The 20,504-nt window shown below is 32.8% G+C and overlaps 1 protein-coding gene across 1 annotated transcript in view; it reads right to left on the bottom strand.

The window, feature by feature from the left end:
* Positions 1-763: 763 nt before the first annotated feature.
* LOC113245643 (neuroligin-1) overlaps positions 764-20,504 on the bottom strand; it is a 220,343-nt gene continuing 200,602 nt past the window's right edge. Inside the window, exons 3-5 of the mRNA XM_057306552.1 lie at positions 7,671-7,730; positions 1,048-1,200; positions 764-771 (exon numbers count right to left, since the gene is read on the bottom strand). Of these exons, the coding sequence (XP_057162535.1) occupies positions 764-771; positions 1,048-1,200; positions 7,671-7,730 (221 nt within the window). The remainder of the gene's footprint in view (positions 772-1,047; positions 1,201-7,670; positions 7,731-20,504) is intronic.

Raw genomic sequence — 20,504 nt, 5'->3', positions numbered from 1 at the left:
AATTCTTATAAAGGAAAACATAACTTAAATTCCTTTTTCAAAATCTTTTAGAGAATGAAAGTGTGAGGAGCCTTTTTGTTGCAAATAACAGCACAAATTGTATGCCTTTAAAAAGTGTATAGTATGTGATAAGACTTTGGGAACAATTAAGATTAAAAAGATGAAATCTTTTGTGATAAATTGTACTCTTTTAGCAAATACTCTTTAAGTAAAATACCATAATAAAGGTGTTTTAGTAAATGATAAAGTAATTTTACTCCCAAAATTGTGAGGATACTATAAAAATAAACTATACAGGTAAAATATCAAGTTTATCTTTTAATAATGGGTTATTACATAAAACAATATCCCTATTTCAGAGTACTTGATCAGTTATTTTGCAAATAATATTTCCCTATAATTTTCTTCAAAACCAAGGATCTCCAGTTTGATTTTGTTTTACATGTGTATACATTATTGACTTGAACTCTTTATCACTGTATAAAATCAACACGTTTTCCAAATCAAATAACTCAATGTAAATACAGTTAGACAAATATTTCTAATCAGTATCTGACAAATTTTTTGAAAACCCAAACCTATACCACAATGACAATCATTCCCCAAAGCCAGTCCACACGCGTGTTCTCAAAAAGACTTATGAACTTGTTTCTAAACTCATGTCAAATTTCAGGCAATTTTATGGCATTGTAAAAAAAGAGTGGAAGGAAAAATTTGTCCAGGGACTAATTCTTCTTTAGAAAGGCCCTGGCATTGTTGCCTTTCACAGTGCTATAAAGTGAAACCAGGAGAACCATTACTCAACAATGTGAATAATTTCACTACCTTTTACTTTCAAATTTTAAAATCAACCCTAGCTGTCTTCCATCAAGTAATTTATGAACACACTTATAGAATTCATTGAAAATATCTAAAATTTTGGTTCAAAGAACGTCAACAAGCATAGAACAATGAATGAAACAAAGCAAAGCAAAACAAAACAAATCAAAACGAAACTATCACATACTTCATGGATTAATGGTGAAAAAGAAAGAAGAGACTTCTTACCAAGTACCCCAAGTCGATAGTTGACTGTGATGACGATCACATTGCCATAACTTGCCAAGACACTCCCATCATATAAATTTCCAGTCCCTTCCATATATGAGCCACCATGGATATACACCATCACTGGTTTGGGACCCCCACTGTCCCGAATATCTGAAAAACAAACGGTTGGCAATTGTCCTTATCCTCAAAAAACACACATAATGAAGCAGAGAATACATTTTCCATTTTAGGGACAAAAGAGCATGATTTTAATATAGTTCTTTAAATTGCTGTTTTGTTAAAGTGTTTCTTCAGCAACTCATATTACGAGCTATTGTGAAAAGAGCAATAGATATTCACTGTTTCCTAGCTAAAATTTTGTTTAAAATTATAAACTGAACAACAAAACTTGGACAAATTGAAAATGGGTGTGAATTTTAGTGCTTTTCGATTGTTTTCGAAAGTGGCAGTAGAACAAAAAGAAAGAATGATAGTGGGTCTTAGAGAACTATGTTTTTTTTTAAATGTCATAGACTTCATATGGAATTTATGAGCCATATGCTAAGGACAATGTTATCACTGCTATTGTGAATAAAACACTCTGTTTCTTCATTTCTTTCTTACTATAAAGATTTTATTGAATGCATCATAATTATATTGAATAATTTATGCTCTAATTTGTGAATATAATTACAATACTGTGTTTTAGGTTGCAAGAAGTTTCATTTCACTACTCAAGTACCAACTGGCAGATGAATGGTTAGGCAGTAAAGTCCGTACTTTTGTTGTTGTTATACGTAGGGTACTGTCACTTAAATGATATTTTTTCGTTAAGTCGGGGTTATCTGCTCACTCCACCAACTCTACCCTCTGGAAGAAGAAAACTAACTAAATTATATTTTTCTTCTCTTTGTGTAGCTATTGTACTCTTCCTAGTCCCATTTTGGCTCTATGATTTTGTCATGTAGACATAAAATAGAATACAGCTAAGTCCAGTTGTGAAGTGCCCAATTTTAGGATGATGTTAAAGTGATTTCTACAGTTCTGAGTTTTAATCAACTGTGTTTGCTTTTCTAAGATACTTTCCCCAAATTTTGTAGTTTTCAATAAGGATCTAGAGATAATACATAAGGGAATCAAAAGATTATTTTAATTGGTATTAAAAATGCCCTAATTCCTAGAGATACAGGTGCTTAACTTTATATTGGCAAACATGGTTTTAACTACTGAATACTGAAATATCATATATGTATGTATATGTTTATGAATACATACATACATCAAATATTACTATTCTGTAATAGCCCATTATGTCTTCTACCCACAACTGAAACTAAATTGGATCAAGTGTATTTTCTTCTCGTTAATGCCAATATTAAAAAACATCATTTAAAAAAAAAGGTATAGTTTTGTTCCTTTGCTTTCAACATTTTTTATCAAACTTAAATCTCCTACATCTTTACAATTGAGGTTTCAGCTTTCAGAATGGACTAATATAGTACAAACTCATTGAAAAATCTGGTGATTATTTAGATGCTGCTTTACATTTCCTGTGAAAGGGTGACTAATATAAATGCTTCAATTTTTCTACTGTAATAATAAAGTGATTTTCTTAAATTAAAAATCCTTTTAGGATCAGGAATTGCAGCTCAACTCATTTGTCCAGATTTTCAAGTTGGGGAAACAGCTCACTGCAGAATTTAGAGACTTTTTTGAAAGACTATTTTACATTTAACTTATTACCAGTATATAAATTTACCATAATCCCCTCCCTCCTCTTCAACGGTGTACTTGAGAAGAGTGTCTCATTTTTAAGTGGTGAGAGGAGGATACTCTGACATCAAAACTATCCATTAGATACAACTACATTTAGAAGGAAAAGCTAAATTTATTTTCTCCTTAAATCCTTAGGAGGGAAAATGGTATTCACTCATTTGTAAAGATCTGGGGGCTTGCGGAGATGTTAGGCTTACACAGAGAAAACAATCCTATTGAAATTTTTAACTATCTTCCATTTTTAAATGCCTGTTTGCTATGTACAGTTTAGCTTATTTTTCTAGTATGGCTGGCACCGAAGAAGCAATAATAAATTATTAAACTGAAATCATTAACTGACTGTTCACAGCAGACACTGTACTCTGCTAATTGTATGCTTGTAGGTAGCACAGAGGGAGGCTGTTTCAGAATTCTTCTTTAATTAAAATTACATAGAATTACAAAGCACCAACTGTGAACAGTAATGAAATCTTGGTAGAACCATTCTGTTCACCTGGAAAACAATACAGGCACACATTGAGAAGACTTGCCACATTTTATACCTAATAACAGAATGAAGTGGACATTGTCAGGAAACACTGAAAATATGACAATACATCCTAGGAGCTATTTTGAGTGGTATCTCTTTACTTTTCCTTGAAAATTAGACTTGAAAGAATTACTGATAGTTTGGGCTGATTCTGATTTCCAATTTGTCCTTTCAAATTTCTCAAAGATTTCAGCCTTGTCTAAGAACTTAATATACCAAGTGGTTCTTCTCTAGAAAGTTATATACAAGTCTAATCCTGTGTTCTGAACAATATTTCTTTTTACTTGAAATAATCCTGAAGCTAATGCTATATGGGGTACTAATTATCAAAATAAGTAAAATTCTTGCATATTACAACCCTTGAAATTGCTAATAATGTTTGGAAAGATGCCAAATTTCTATTACAGGATAACTGGAGTTCTATGATAGTGTTTTATCACAGAGGTCTGTCTTGACTTTATTTTCTTCATAGTATACAGGTCTTTTGATATAAATATAAATAGTAAATAGTTTAAATATAATAATATAATAATAAATACAAATAGTTTAAATTTTGTCTATATTTATTTTGATTTTTAAAAAACAATCTTTATAAACTAATATATCAGATAGCCTATTATTAAATACCATCTGCTAATGCTATCATTTTAATAAAATTTTAGGGAACCATTATGTCTTTGGTGCAAAAGTTTTAGATGTACTTTAGTAATTTATGATGAATTTGTTAGAGCCAAGTCATCCCTCTAAATCTTGTCTCATATGTTTCTCTCTAAATAAGGTGGATTTCACCAAACATTTCTGACTTTGCCTAAGCAGCTGCAACTGACTTTACTAAAACCAAAACCACTCTCAGAGACTAAAACACTAGTTCAGCTACAGTAAAAATGCAAATGTTCATAAAGCATGTTTGTATTTTCTGTTATGCGCATTTTTTTAGGCTTTGCCAAGCATCTAGGTCCCTGAAAAGAATGGATGGTAAGGGGGAAATACTACACTGATGATTATTTTCCTTCTAAATTTTTTAGGGAAAGAAAGTAAGTTTTCAAGTTAAAAACATAATAGACTTGGAATCTGAGTAGATATCTCCATGTCAAATTTTAGTAACTATTTTATCTTTCTGATAAACCAAAATTTTAAGCCAGTGTAGCAAGTATCAATACATCTAGAGCAATTAATGGGGATTTATTTGTGCCTGACAACCAGGGTTTGGAAATCACAATCCCTTTAATGGTCCTAATGAATAATGATTTGTGACATAACTCCTTAAATATGCTTACTGGTTTCCTTTTCTTAAAAAAAACTCATTAAATTCTTATTTGCCCATAATTCAGAGGTTTGACCATTTAGCAGTTTTTAAATTGTGGGGTATTGCCTCAATTAAATTTTTCTCTGATATATTTCAAGGAATTTCAAGATATTTTTGTGTCCCCCTTTACTAATTCTATCAACCTCAGGTACCAACCTCATTCCAAACCAGCAAAAGAATATAGAAGTGTTGGCTAAATATAATTTTTGGTTAAAAATATATATAAAAATCTATATGAGCAGTTTTAAAAGGCTCTATTTAGAATATAAAATTGCATCTGCACATTGAAATATTAATATTAAGGTATTCTTAGCACAATTAAAAAAATTTAAATATCTCTTGAATCCCCAGAATAAATTGGTAGAAATCTAAGGTGTTGCTTTGACCCATTTTTGTGACTTCAGATTAGTATTTTTGAACCTATGGAAATAGCCTATGAAATATGTAGTTTTTTTGGTTATTATAAAACACAAATGAAAAGTGATACAATTGTGTTTGGCCTAAAGATGGCAAAAGAATAACTAATGGTAAAGACAAAAAGGAGAATTGGAAGTAATGAATAGTGCTCCACTGAGAAGCCTTGGGTTAGTTTAAGTGAATGAGGATCACACCCCAGTCAATGCCTCTGGTAGCCTCTGAATACAGTAGCTGAGAGAGGGACCTGGAAATCAAGTAAAGGATTTCGGTTATCACTGAATAAAGGAGAATAAGTAACTTGACTTTGACTAAAGTAAAAGGAGTAATTTATCAAGTAGTTTATATTTGTTGTTTTATGTCTAGTAATGTTGATTCATAATTTGGAACAAATTAAATATAAAAATTGGCCTTGGTTTTTATTCACGCTCATGTCTACAAAATAATTGTAAAAGGAATTGAATAGAAGATGGTCAGACTTTTCTTCCAAGGTTTTTTTAATCCTGAAAAATATCTGAATTTATCTTTCTTGTCTTTGCTGTCTAAACAATTATCCAAAACAACAGCACAGAGGAATAGACTCAACTTGAATTGATTACTCTTACATTCTGCACTTCTGAGCATTTAAAAATATTTATTGATTTGATAAGTCTGGTGACTGACTGGCTTAGTACTTAACCCGAATACTACCTGCCAATTTAAACAGGGGTTTAGCACATTTTTAATGGCTATTTAAAAATGTTAAATGTGCTTTGAAAGAGGTCTGTAAAATAGATTCACATTTACAGAGCTTAGCTCATTATGGTGGCTCAGAGGTATCTTTTGTAAACATGTAAATGTCTTGATGCGATTTATCAAAAGAAAAGAAGTACATTAAATCAGCAATCAAAGTATTTTTTTAAATAGGAAAATTATGTATACTAACCTTGTAAGTACTTTCAGAAAATTTACAGTTTACAAAGCTACGCACTAAGAAGTCCTTTATACAAAGTGTTATTTAGATAATAAATGTCTAGGAATTTAGGATTTTCAGAGGGCTCAGCTTCTGTGGAAGCAGACTTCTTAGAGCTGTGAGAACCAAGTTAACAAATGTCTTGAATGTTTGAAAAATTCTGATTTCCAACAATGTTTTTAAAAAACAATTTGCACTTTGATATTATAAGTTTATTTTTAGCTCTTAGCATTAGAAATGATAACTCTTGGACAGTTATAATGATTTATTTCAAATATTAATGACTGCTTTGTGTTTAATCTTCAATTCACTGCTGGGGTTCATGGTAAACGTATTTTTAATCAGAGGTCATAAATTTCACTCATTCAAAATAATTCTTAAATGTTATAAAATATTAAAACACTTAATTTTTAAGCTTTCAATACTTCACTTCTATAATTTAATTTTCTACTGTGAAGTAGTTTATTAACTAAATATCTCTATGAAAATAATTCAAGTTGTTTAGTAAGGATGTATTCATTCATTCATAGTTGTAACTCATGTAACCAGCATTTGTGCTGAACTGTTTGTAGATTATTTCGGAAAACCATTCATACTACATTATTGATATCTTTATGAGATTTAATTTCTAGGGCTCTGGGATTTACTTTTAAACCTGGGATAACATTAGTTACTTCTCGAAGAATCATAACTAGGGTAGCATTAAAAAAAAAAAAAAAAGTCCTAATTGAAATCAAGGTGAACTGAAAGAACCAATGGGCCCCTCTGGATACTCCACCAAACACCAGGTAAAGGTACACAATGGAATGAGAAATGTCAAATCAATCAGAAGTACTTACATGTACAGAGTCTATCAGAATTGTGTGTCATAAGAAAGGTAGAAAGAGAAAACAGTTTTGATATTAGCGAAGTAGGAAATATTTTATTGCTTATAGTTGGCAATACTTTGAAAATGACAACACTTCCATTCACCAGTCTAGAAATTATGTGTCTTTGAATAGAAAGGATATCCATCAAATGTGCCCAGAGTCCTTAAGTGATTGCACAGTGTTTACTACAGTTATCTAAATGGGTGGCACACCTTTCTTATCTATACACTTAAATTGATTTATGTAATATTTAAGCAAATAAATAGAAAACAGTTTTTTTGTCATATAAATTATATTGCTCAAGAAACACTTTATATCAGCTTTTAGTTGTCCTTCATTTTATTGGGTATGGGGCTCTTTTTAAACAAATATCAAAGATAAAAATGAAACACATTTTGATATTGGGTAAAATATTTACATAGATTAGAAAACATGCAAAATGGGAACAGAGAGACTACAGGGGAGGAGATTGTTAGTTCAAAGAATATGGACAAATTTCAGTCAAAACATGGGATGAAACATCAAAAGTCAGTTCAAGAAAACAACAACAAAAAAATGCCCCTCTTTCTAAAACATTTTAATGGTTGGCATCAAAATGTAAAACTTAACATTCATTTTTTTAAAAAAATTAAAAATGTGTATTTATGTGTAACAACAAGCAAGAAGACAAAACACATCAAAAACGGGAATTAAAAACAACTCTTCAAAAAAAGACAAGAAGTAAAAAAATAGAAAGGGGTGGAAAAAGTGATTGAGGCCCTTGTCATGCAAATAGATTTGGTGGAAAAAAAATACCTTCATCTTCAGCACCGTCATTATCACCTAAATCATCTGTCTGTTTCTTTGTAAGGGGACCTAGGATTGAGAACGGAGAAATGGAGGGAAAAAAAAAAAGACAATTCAAGAATAAACAAGACTGAGGGGAAAAAAATAAATGTAAATACTAAAATTCTCAAGGGTATTTCCAAAAAGAGCGGGGAAGTGGTTAAGTCAAAGCTGATTATCTATTTTGTTTAAGAAAAAAAGAATCCCTCTCCCCAAAATATCTTATAGAAGATTTGGTTTGTGAATATATCCAGCATAAAAAAATACATTATGGTTTGAAACTCGAGTCATAAGCAAAGGAAATGATTTTTTTTTAAATATCCACTGCATACAAAAAAGTAAACAGTTTTAGCTGAAAGAACTTAATTTATTCAGTGTCTTTTCTAATTTGAATTGGTGACAACAATAAAGAAAGTAGGCCAAACTCATCCTTAATTTGGGACAATATAATAACATTAGGGAAAACAAAGATATGAACATTTTTAGGGTGTTTTTTTCTCCTAATTTTTTGTAAGAGAATTAACACTTGGATTTTACACATTTTTATATCATACATTTTTCAAAACTGTGACTTTTTAAAATTACTTGTCATTAAACAAATAATTCCCCATGTGTTTTAATCAAATATTAGCTGTGGATTTAAGACATTTGCAACCTGCACAAAAGTATAAAGAGATAATCTCATCACTCTGTAGAGCAAAGGTACCATCAATAGAAGTCAGTGTTTGGTTATTAAGTTAGTTACAGAGTCAGGGCTTACATTTCATAAGCAATTTAGTAATATAACAGAATTATGCCCTCTTGCAATATCATGTCTAGTATAGTTATTTATAAGGGAATCATGTTTTAGGATAATAATTGTGTTAAAACACTGTGAATGTTTAATAAATGTTTTATTATACTTAACAATACTAATTTGCTAGAATAAAGAAGCACACCAAAGGGGAAGTCAAAGGCCATTTGAAAGTAATTTTAAGTGTCACATAATTGACATATTCAGCACACAAAAAAGCAAGTGAAGCCCCACATTTCTTTTCGTTTCCACAACCATTTAATTTGTATGACATTTCATAATCCTCATGCAAAAAGCAATCATTACAAACACAGGACACTCAAGTTAAAAGACAGCCAAACACAGCAGTAAGCAAGAGAATTTTGTCATGCATAAAATAACAGTCATAGAAAAAGGAAGGGGAAAAAAAGACTGAAAGTCATGTATTGATTTCAATAATATAAATAGAAAAGAAGCAGGCATTAACTCTAAGCACACTTCATAGGGAAGGATTGTTAAACATTTCGAGAAAGACTTCTGAGTCTTTTCAGCGATTACTGTGCATTATGTTTGTAATTCAAACTATACCTATTATCAGAACCCTCAAAGAATGAAAACACCATCCCAGAAAATGGAAGGGAAAAAAAAGAGATATAATCCAGTTATGTTTCATCAGCTCAGAGAAACAGCCTTGAAAAATAGTAGTAACTGGCAAAGATCAAAAGATTGGAAATGGAGAAATTAATTATGCAACTGAAGGGACCCATTGACTACTCAGTTGTAAGGTCATAGTTTCAAGGTCATTCCAAATATAGACAGAGGAGCTGTACATAAAAAATTGAGTGATATACTTTTATAGTCAGTCACTCTTGTAAGCAATCATTCCATTAAGAGAAAACCTAGATGAAAACAAGTCTATGTTAATTGACACTCAGTTGCAAGTTCACAGAAATGTACATTTCTTTAATAGACCCTGCTTAGTGCAAAAAATACTCTCAATGTTTTTGGATGTCCATGCAACAATGTTGCTACATTTCTGAAAAACAGAGATCGTTTCTATTTAAATTCAAAAATTGCTGTATCCAAAACTATATTGGAAATATTTCTAGTTTTAAAACATCATGCAAAATATTGGGCTTAGAAAATTATGTTTTCAAGCTTTTTATTTTTCTTTAACTACCTTAAGCAGTAAATGAAAAGACTTCAACAAATATGATTTCTTGCATTTCTACTTCCAAGGATGCTATAGAGAAATTATACTTTGATTTACTAATAGGCAACACAGATTAAGTGCAGTGGTCATTATTTATTGTTGCCCAAACCACTAACTACTTTCCAATTTTAGTTAGATTATTTATTTTGCTTAATTCTTGGCACTATTAAGAAACCACTAGCGTGAGTTCAATTTTTTTTTCCTGAATTCTCAGTTCACTAACATTTGGAGACACATGTAAAACCTGTCACAATTAAGTCACTCTCATCACTTTGTTTGGGCCTCTTTTGAACAATTCAGATAAAGTGTTTCTTTTCTGTCCTAGGATACCTGAGGCAATTTATAGGACTTCTTCAGGAAATCATTTGCGTTCTACAGTCACCTAGCCAGTAGTTTTACGTATTTGCACACACACAGAATTGCTGGTTCTTGGGGCTCCTGGGTGGTGCTGTTGGTTAAGCAACCAACTCTGGGTTTTGGCTCAGCCCCACCCCGGGCTCTGCTGCTCAGCCTGGAGTCGGCTTAAGACACTCTCTCCCTCTCCCTGCCCTCTCAACCCCCCACAAATAAATTAATAAACCTTAAAAAAAGAGAGAGAGATAGATAGAGAGAATTGCTGGTTCTTAGGTCTGCATAAGATGTGATAGTAAGAGCATTTTTATGAAAACATGATCTGCCACCTGTTTGCGCGTGGGACATGGTTCTCAGCTGCTATTTGACTGTGGGTATGCATAAGTAGGGAAGCCATGGAAATGATACTGCATGCAATGAGATGACTTTTCATGGATAGAATGGTTGAACCACCTTTTTTGCCGCAGTATTTATTATCACCTTCCCTACTCAGGAAGCTGCATGCCTCTTAACTGATGTGGGATAATGCTTACATACATGCACTATATGGAACATCTTTTACTGTAGTAAATCTGAAAAGTTAAAAACAGATATAGACATTCAGCATCATAAATAGATGGGGACATCATTATCTTAGAAAAAGTTTAAGTCAAATTCTCCCGACTAAAGAAGTTCTCTTACTGAATGCTAACTAAAATCTATTATTGTATGATACTAAATTGTTCCCACAGTATGGGTTCCAGCAGTATTTTCATAATTCCAGCATAACTGGGCTTTCTTAACATCAAGAATTGTTTATACGTCTGATTTTTTTTAAGGTTCCCCGGGAAAAAGAGGGCTGATAATAGTTTTTGGCAAAAATGGTTATAAAAAGAAAACAAAAACCCAGATTTCCTTTAACTCATATTCCTTAAAAGCACAGGAAACAAATATCTGAGAGGGTCCGGCATTGCAAATTGAAAAACTCAACATCAGTTTCTCTAAGGAAGCCTCAAATACAGTAAACATATGCTTGCAGATTACAGAAACGGATCCCTACATGATCTCAAGATTCCTTATTCCCAGGCTGGAAGGAAAATAGCCTGTTGGCTTGAGCTTCCTTCTTTCTAGAATATCAGCAACTCTGGCTCATTTTTAGTTTATTCTAAGCTGCCATAATTTGATATAATAACTGATGTTAAAGTTTTTTTTAACTGAAAGAGAATATCGTAAGAGGTGATTGTCATTAATTTTCTTATGAAAATTAGACAACCACACTTTAGAGACCACATATTTCCTGTAAATTGATCAACATAATTTTCCCAAAGGAAAAAACACTTACCCTTCAACAAAAATACACAGCAATCATTAACAACATTCCAACCACAGCTTACGCTTCTTTTAAACTACAAACAGTGCATTTTCAATACCAGCAGTTTAAATGGGTATCTTAAAGCACCAAAATATCAAGTGAATGAGTCCTCTAAAACCCAGAGAAGTGATTTATTTTACCTTGAAACTATGGGATCTGTCCTCCTTGAGGAATGCACACATAACTCTCATTAGAGTTAATAGGAAAGTGGACCTCATGTCATTTTGAAAGGGAGTGAGAGTAATTACTATATTTTATATCTCCTATAGGCAATAAATAGATTCAGTGGTGAAACAACAGGACTAGGAAGGTAAAGGGAATTCCTAACCATGAAGGTAAAGGGAACTCCTAACCATGAACTTTGAACTCATTTAAATCCAAAATAGTTTCCATGCCATTAATAGAAGCATAGTTCAAAGTGTTAGCCTTTACAAAGGACTTATGATGCAGTCTTACATTTTAGGGTCTGACCACAGTGCCTTTTATTTTTTAAAAAAGGAATAAAAAAGGAATAAAAATATCAGCATTTCTCTGTAGTTAACTGGAGAATAATTATGAGGCCCTGAAATAATTACTATCCACCCATATTAATGCTGCTTTTTATCATTCTCTTTGATGAAGGGCTAATATACTTTAGGTCTCAAATACATTAGAACTGATTATAAATTCCTTCATTACGGGTTCAATTCAGCAGAAATTATCTGTACTTTGTGTCACACATATCTGCAAAAGGCAAGCAGGTTGAGGGTATTATTAGCTCCTGACTTAGAAAGCTGGCCATGTGAAAGGTGTCCTTCTTAAGAGAGCAAGTCTTTGAAAATTTCAGGATTACTTAGAGCTCCAGGCTCCTGTGAGTTCCACTGTGATACATGGACAGCCCTGGCTAATGACCTTGCTCTATTCTTCCCCCACCAGACTTTGAGGTAAGCTGACTCAATGGAATTCCTAAGGCTATTTCCATAGAATGGGGAAATATAAGGATGTTGCCACTTGTTCTGGGGCAATTGGAAGCTGTTTAAATCTTTTCAGGAATGTTCTTAGTCTTTATAAAACTAGAATCAAGGGTGTAAAAATCTAATTTTGTCTGCTCTGTATGGAAGACAATGCTGGAATTCAGTACATTACAAATAAAAATAGCAGTATGTTACCGTATTTGATTTTTTCAAAATTGATAAACATTAAAATACAATGACTTAAAGAAACCAGATATCACCACAGTTGGTGTCACCGCAAAGGTGGTAAATTTTACCTATTGAAATTTAGTGAATTTTATATAACTACGATATACAACTCGAGAATATAGAAATGAGTGAAAGCAACAGATTTGGAATAATACTCATTAATTTGATATTACTATATTTATTAACTAAAGATTATCACACTTCTTAAATCATTGATTTATTAATATGTAAAGAAATTATAGCTGAAAATAAAATTTTTCAATTAAAAGACAGCATTCTTGTGCAATGTCATAAATATGCATTATAAGAAAAAAAAATAATGCAAATTGCTGCGATGAGACATTGGAAACAAACTTTGGGAGAACTCATAATTTAAAGAATCCGTATCTTTGCAAATTTTGGTGGCACAATATTTCTTAGGAGAGCTGCCTGTTTAGGCTAGTGGTTCAAATGTACATATGCTATAGAAAGGACCAGATTCCAACGGTATAAAAGCAGCAGACATGCTCTGTGTTTATTTTTGTGTTAGAAGAAAACACCTACATGAACAAAAAAACACACTCTCTCAGTTCCTCAGAGGCAGAACATAGCTTAAAACATGACTTTTGGGAAAAAGAAAATTGATGTTAAGGTCAGGAAAAAAGGAAGAGATCTTGGATCCAGTACATTGAGAAAAGCTCATTCATATTTATAAGAAAAACAAGTTGTTTTTTCACAAAATTACTTTTATTACAATACTTTGAAGTCAAAAGCAATCCTCTCTAGAACAAAAGTGATAGGATCTGGGGAATTTTTTTTTAAGTAGATAAAAAGTAAGTAAAATAGGCTAACTCTTAATCTGAGCATCACCAAATTTGCACAAGCTTATTATTTTTTTAACACTACATTTGTTTGATTTTTTTAAAAAAAATGCACATGCAGTATTTTATATCATTAAGTCAGAATAATGCTCCCTTCTTATCTGGAGCAATGTGGCTGTATATTGCATAAATCCTGTAGTACTCTGTGAAGACATACTCTCCATTGACCTGGCTTTCCACACATTATCCAGAAAGAGGTGTACCTGGGTGTGGTGAGGACACAAGTGCCACCAGATCCCAGAGCTCTCTCAGCTAAGCTTGAGATTGGGACAGCATCAATAGTCCAAACTCCTTGGTATGGCTGCCAGTATTTAGTTGTCCAGCTTTTCCAAATATGTGTTATGTTAGGTCACCAGGATACCGGGTGAGCAACACAGGCAAGACCCTAGCCCTCATAAAAATTAATTTTGTCAGAGAAAGAGACACTAAGCAAAAATCACACACAGAAACATATACTTACAAATTGTGTTAGGAAAAAAAAAAAAGTCTTAGTGTTATGAGAGGTTATACAAGGCAACTTAGCTGAGCCTAAGGACATCTTCATTGAAAAAGTGTAATGTAGCCTGAGGATTGAAGGACAGCTCAGTACTAAGCAAGCAAAGAGAAAGGGGGTGGAAAAGTACAGTGGAAAGAAGATTCCATCCAGAAAGGCCCTACAATTAGAGGGAACCTGGAGGTCAGTGAGTCTGGCAAAGAGAACAGGGAGTAGTGGGAGATGAGGATGAGTATGCCACTCCTCTAGCCTGGGGATTTTTGTCTTAACCCTACAATCAACAGGAAGTCATTTAAAGGGTTTAAGCACACACTGATAAACTGGGCCCTACCTGAATCTTAAAGAGAAAATCACAAAGAGGTGAAGTCACTCCAAATCATAGGGCGAAGAATACTTTACACAGAAGTCTGCATTATGTTCTTATCAGATGGAAATAGTTTCATGAGAAGAAATCAGATGATGGAAAGGGAGTCTATAACTCTTCTCTATTTTCTGTTTGCAAATAAATTGAATATCATCAAAAAGAAAAATTTAAGACTCCAGCACATCTAAAATTTTATGAATATTTTAAAGTTTTCTATTAAACATGTATTTAAAGTTAAACTTATTTTGCTAAGAATTAACATGATGAGAATTAATATATCCTAACTACTCTTATATTCATACAAAGATAGATAGTCTATAAGTGATTTCTTACCCTGTTCTCAGGATAATAGGGATGCCCACCAGGTCCACCCCAAGACCAATTTTACCTCCCATAAAGGTTTTGCTTTCAGAGTTATAACTTTCTGCTGCTTCTCCAATTTTATTCCTGTCACGCTCTCCCAGAACTCTCTATTATTGGCCTTGTCTGTGGCCATCACTATCACATGGCTGAATTATTGCAGTAACCTCAGAGCTGCTCCCACAGTCATCTAGACTCTAGACTGTCTCCCAAGCCATTTTGTATGCTATAGGTTTTTGAAGTTGTAGATAATAATAGTGGCAAACCCAAAAAGAAAAAGATTTAATCATCATCAGCTAAAATGTACACACATTCAACTCCTTCTAAGACTAAAATTGCAAGCATTCCAAGGGAACAGGAACTCAAGAGCGTATACAAAAAACTTGTACTGTGAATTTTAAAATAGCTATAACAAGACAGATGAAAACTAAATATAGTTTAACACTCATTTTGATGTTTTAGAAATTCATGAGCAAAAAAAAAAAAGGATTTTTTTATTCAAAATGGAAACAAGTCATTTCAAATATTTTTTAAAAAAAATGCAGTTCAGATTAGTGTTCATTAAACACCACTTTCATTGTTTCACTACTTAAATAAAAATTCTGTTTCTTTCTTATTATTGTAGACGAAATGCCCCAGAGTGAACCATAAGACCCTCCTTATTCTTTCCAGATTTTATCTCTTCATTCCATTGCTTTCCAAAATACATCTCTTCCAAATTCTGCCAAACATTTTAAGAAAAACTAATATCAATCTTTCTTAAAGTCTTCCCCAAAATTGAAGAGGATGGAATGCTTCCAAACTCATTTTATGAGGCAGCATTACCTGATAGCAAAGCCTGATGAGCACACCACAAGAAAAGAAAATCACAGGCCAATATCCCCAACGAACATAGATGCAAAAATATTCAACAAAATATTAGCAAACCAGATTCATCAATACATTAAAAGGATCATATGTCATGATGAAGTTGGATGCAAAGATGGTTCCACACTAACAAATTAATTAATGTGACATGTCACATTAAAAAATGAAGGCTAAAAATCATATGATCCTCTCAATAGGTATAGAAAAAGCATTTGACAAAACACTACATCTTTTCATGATAAAAACTCTCAACAAACTGTGTATACAGGAAATGTATCTCAACATAATAAAGGCCATATATAATAAGTCCACAGTTAGCATCATATCCAATGGCGAAATGTTGAAAGCTTTTCCTCCATGAACAGGAACAAGACAAGGATGCCCATTCTCACCACTTTTATTCAACATAGCACTAGAAGTCCTATTCAAAGCAATTAGGCAAGAAAAAGAAATAAAATATGTCCAAATTGGAAAGGAAGAAAATCACTTCTATTTGTGGGTGATATGATATTATATGTAGAAAGTCCTAAAGACTCCACCTAAATACTGTCAGAACTAATAAACAATTTCAGTAAAGTTGCAGGAAAAAAAGATCAATATCAAAAATCAGTTATGTTTATAAAAATGAAATATCAGAAAGAAAAATTAAGAAAACAATCGCATTTACAATAACATCAAAAAGGTTAGTAATAAATTTAACTAAGAAGCAAAAGATCTGAACACTGAAAGCTGTAAGACATTGATGAAAGAAACTGAAGAGGACATAAAGAGATGGAAAGACAGTCAATGTCCATAAATTGAAAGAATTAATATTGTTAAAATGTCTATACTTTTCAAAGTGATCTATGGATGCAAAACAATCCTTCTCAAAATTCCAATGGTGTTCTCCACAGAAAAAAAACCCACAATGCTAAAATTTTATGAAACCACAAAAGACCTCACATAGCCCAAGAAATCCTGAGAAGAACAACAAAGCTGGAGGCATCACACTTCCTGATTATAAACTATATTACAAAGCTATAGTAATCAAATCAGTATGGTATTGGTATAAGAAGCAGACACATAGATCAAGAGAACAGAATAGAGACCCCGGAAATAAACCTAAGCATATATGGTCAATTACTTTTTAACAAAGGAGCCAGGAATATATAATAGGGAAAGGATAGTCTCTTTATTAAATGGTGCTGGGGAAACTGGACAACCACAAGCAAAAGAATGAAACTAGACCCCTATCTTATATCATACACAAAAATAATTTCAAAATGTATTAAAGACTTGAATGTAAGACATGAAGTCATAAAACTCTAGAAGAAAACGTAGTAATTGAACTCCTTGACATTGGTCTTGGCAATAAGTTTTTGGATTTGATAACAAAAGCAAAGGCAAAAAAAGTAAAAATAAATAAGGGGACTACATTAAACCGAAAAACTTCTACACATCACAGAAACTATCAATAAAAAGAAAAGGCAATCTATGGAATGGGAGAAAACATTTGCAAACCACATATCCAATAAGAGATTAATATTTAAAATATATAAGAAATTCATACAACTCTATAGCAAAACAAAACAAAACAAAACTCTCAAACAACCCAATTAAAAAAATTCAAAACCTGGGGCGCCTGGGTGGCACAGCGGTTAAGCGTCTGCCTTCGGCTCAGGGCGTGATCCCGGTGTGATGGGATCGAGCCCCACATCAGGCTCCTCCGCTATGAGCCTGCTTCTTCCTCTCCCACTCCCCCTGCTTGTGTTCCCTCTCTCGCTGGCCGTCTCTATCTCTGTCAAATAAATAAATAAAATCTTTAAAAAAAAAAAAATTCAAAACCTAAACTGACATTCTTTTTTTTTTTTCTAAAGAAGACCTACATATGACCAAATGATACATGAAAGGTGCTCAACATCACTAATCATTAGGGAACTGCAAATCAAAACCATAATGAGATACCATCTCACCTCTGTTAGAATGTCTTTTATCAAAAGACAAGAAATAACAAATGCCGATGAGAACATGGAGTAAGGACACCCTTGTACACTTTTGCTAGGGATGTAAACTGGTGTGGAAAACAGTATGGAGGTTCCTCAAGAAGTTAAAAATTGAACTACCATATGATTATGATTTAGCTATCTCACTTCTGGCTATATATCCAAAGGCAATGGAATCATTATCTCGAAGAGATATCTGTACCCCCATGTTCACAGCAGCATTGTTCACAACAGCCAAGGTATGGAAACAATCTAAGTGTCCATTGGCAAATGAATGGATAAAGAAAATGTGGTGTATATATACATAATGGAATATTATTCAGACTTAAAATTCTTTCATCTTTAGTAACACGGATGGACCTGGAAGACATTATGCTAAGTGAAGTAAGCCAGACAGAAAAAGACAAATACTGTATTGTATCACTTATATGTGGAATCTAAAAAAGTTAAAAATAAGAAAATGAAAGTCATATTCATAGAAATAGTAGAAAAAATGCTTGCTAGGGTCTGGGGAGTGGATGAAATAGGAAGAGGTTTAGTGTAAAAAGGGTAAAAATGTTCAGTTATAAAATAGATAAGGTCTAAAATGCATAACGTAGTTAGCATAGTTGGTAACATGGTATTGTATAATCAAAATTTGCTAAGGCTGTAGAACTTAAAAGCTGTCACACACACACAAAAGTAAATACGTGAGGAGACAAAATCCAGAATACACCTTTTTCCATTATGAGTTTTCTCACTGTTGCACAAAAATGACCTTGCACTCACATCTTGTGTGCTTTGTCTTACAGAGTTGATTCCTTGAAGTTCTAGTTATAATCAACTCACCTCAGAGAGGAGGAAAGAAGGATGATAAGAATAGGGAATCTCCTCTAATATAACGTGTAAGGTTTTTTGCACGTTGAAAAAAAGGAGTACTATTGTATGTTTTGGCCTGAACTGTTGTCTTTAAGATATGAACCCGAGATAGTTCTATACTGCTCAGCCAGACCTGACTGTGAAAATACCTTAATTCCTGGACATTACTACATTTTATCTCCATAAGTGAGATAAATAAACTGAGCCAGTAATTTTTTTAAGATCTTATTTTCTAAGTGGGTCTCACGGGGAAATAAGTCAGTAAAGACAAGACCTCTACTGTTAAAGTCCTAAAAGATCGAGACTAACTGTGTGTCTTCCCCTGAAGAGACTTCTTGACAGTTTCCAGTCTCAAACATGTCTCTCCTTGCTAAATATCTCTTGTCCTCAGTGAAGCTGTTCCACTCTCTTTCTACCCCATGCATTACATTCCGCATGGATTGATTCCTCTCACCATTCACTCTCCTGTGCTCCCTCTTGCCTGATACAAATTAATGATAAGCTTACATTAGATATTATAAACAACACCTATGAATCCAGTGATTATACACCTAGATTCATAGGATGCTATAGCTGGAAAGGACCTTACTTACTGACTATCAAACTCTCTCATTTCACAACTCCTCAAAAAACAAAAAGAGCATTAACTGATTTTGCCCAGGCCCCAAAGCTAGTTAAAAGCAAGAGCTCAGTCTAGATCTTGGGTTTCCTATCTTTCTATCTAGTTAGCTCCTTCAATAAAAGACAATAAAAGACAAGTGGAGAAAAGGAAAAACATTGGGTGTGGAGGTACCTGATGTAGCAGAGGTACCTTTTATACAAACCACAAACCACCAAGCCCACCATTATTATAACTATAAAGCCTTTTGTAACCCTCTAACCAACATTTTATTTAGATGTCATTGAGGTTAAAATTGAAATAAAAGTAAATATTTTCCTTTAAAAGGAAAAAAAACACAAACATTTTAAAAACAAACCAACAGATTTGGAAGGACAAAGATTCTAGAGTTTAACCAAAATAAGCAAAAACAGTTAAGAGGAACAATTTCCTAGTAGTATATATTATTAAACTGAATGATGTGTGAAATAAGGTGTGAAAAAATTAATCAACTTGACTTAAAAGGAAAACAATAGCTAAGGGGAATATACGGCCATATAGGCCAATGAAATAGTGAAATGCTCTGTACCGTTTAAATGACTAATGTCCAGAACTCTTCTAGTCTCTCTACTCTAGCACCTAAGCTGCTTTGGCTATAACCATTCCTTAGGTCCTCTTAGCATACCATAGTTAAGAAACTAAAGGGTTAATTTTTAGCATAGCAGGGCTCCCAGCACCCATCTATAGTGCTATAGGCTGATACCCTTTCTAACGAGGCAATTTTAGTATTTTAATATTCCCTCTGGATTAATTTCAAAGACATTTCCAAACCTAGAAGTCTATAACTCTAAAATGTATTTGCTAGAATAGGTATTAATACTACTTGATTGGTTTGGAAACAGCCCTGTGTTGGGCTCCACTCTGGGTGTGGAGACTACTTAAAAAAATAAAAAATAAAAAAATATAAAAGCTCATAGCATAGCATTGTTTATGAGATTAAAGGCAGTAATACATGTGTAGCTCTTAGAACAGTACCTGGCATATTTTAAGGACACAATACGTATTAAAAATTATTGTTAAAATACACTAAACCCAACATTTAGAAAACTACATTAATTGACATAAGACAAATTGCAGGAGAAAAAGTAGGTATTTTCTTGGAGTCTTTAAAAGAGTGAAGATTCTGAATGTAATTAACAATATGTTTAATATTTAGTCATTATAGATTTGAAATTGATTACCAGCTAATGAGAATTTTAAAAACACTTTCTCTTTTGGCAAAATATCAGGTCTGAATTTGTAGCATCAGAAAAAAAGTGCAGAAAAATTTAAAAGCAAAATGCCATAGCAGCTCTTTATTTCCATTGTAATAATACTTATTAAGGAGAGAGTTGACAGGTTTGGGACAAGTTAGCATTTCGAATACTTGATCCATTTAAAACACCAAAAACTTTCATGGAAAGGTAAAAGTGATATGCTGGTTGAAATAATACTTTTAAATTATATCAATATTAAAATATTTTTTCTAATTCTATTATTTACCAACTTCAATGT

This window comes from Ursus arctos, unplaced genomic scaffold (genome assembly GCF_023065955.2).
Source record: "Ursus arctos isolate Adak ecotype North America unplaced genomic scaffold, UrsArc2.0 scaffold_4, whole genome shotgun sequence".
Lineage (NCBI taxonomy): Eukaryota > Metazoa > Chordata > Mammalia > Carnivora > Ursidae > Ursus > Ursus arctos.
The sequence above is the reverse complement of the archived record's forward strand: the minus strand, read 5'-3'. Positions and strand labels throughout refer to the sequence as shown.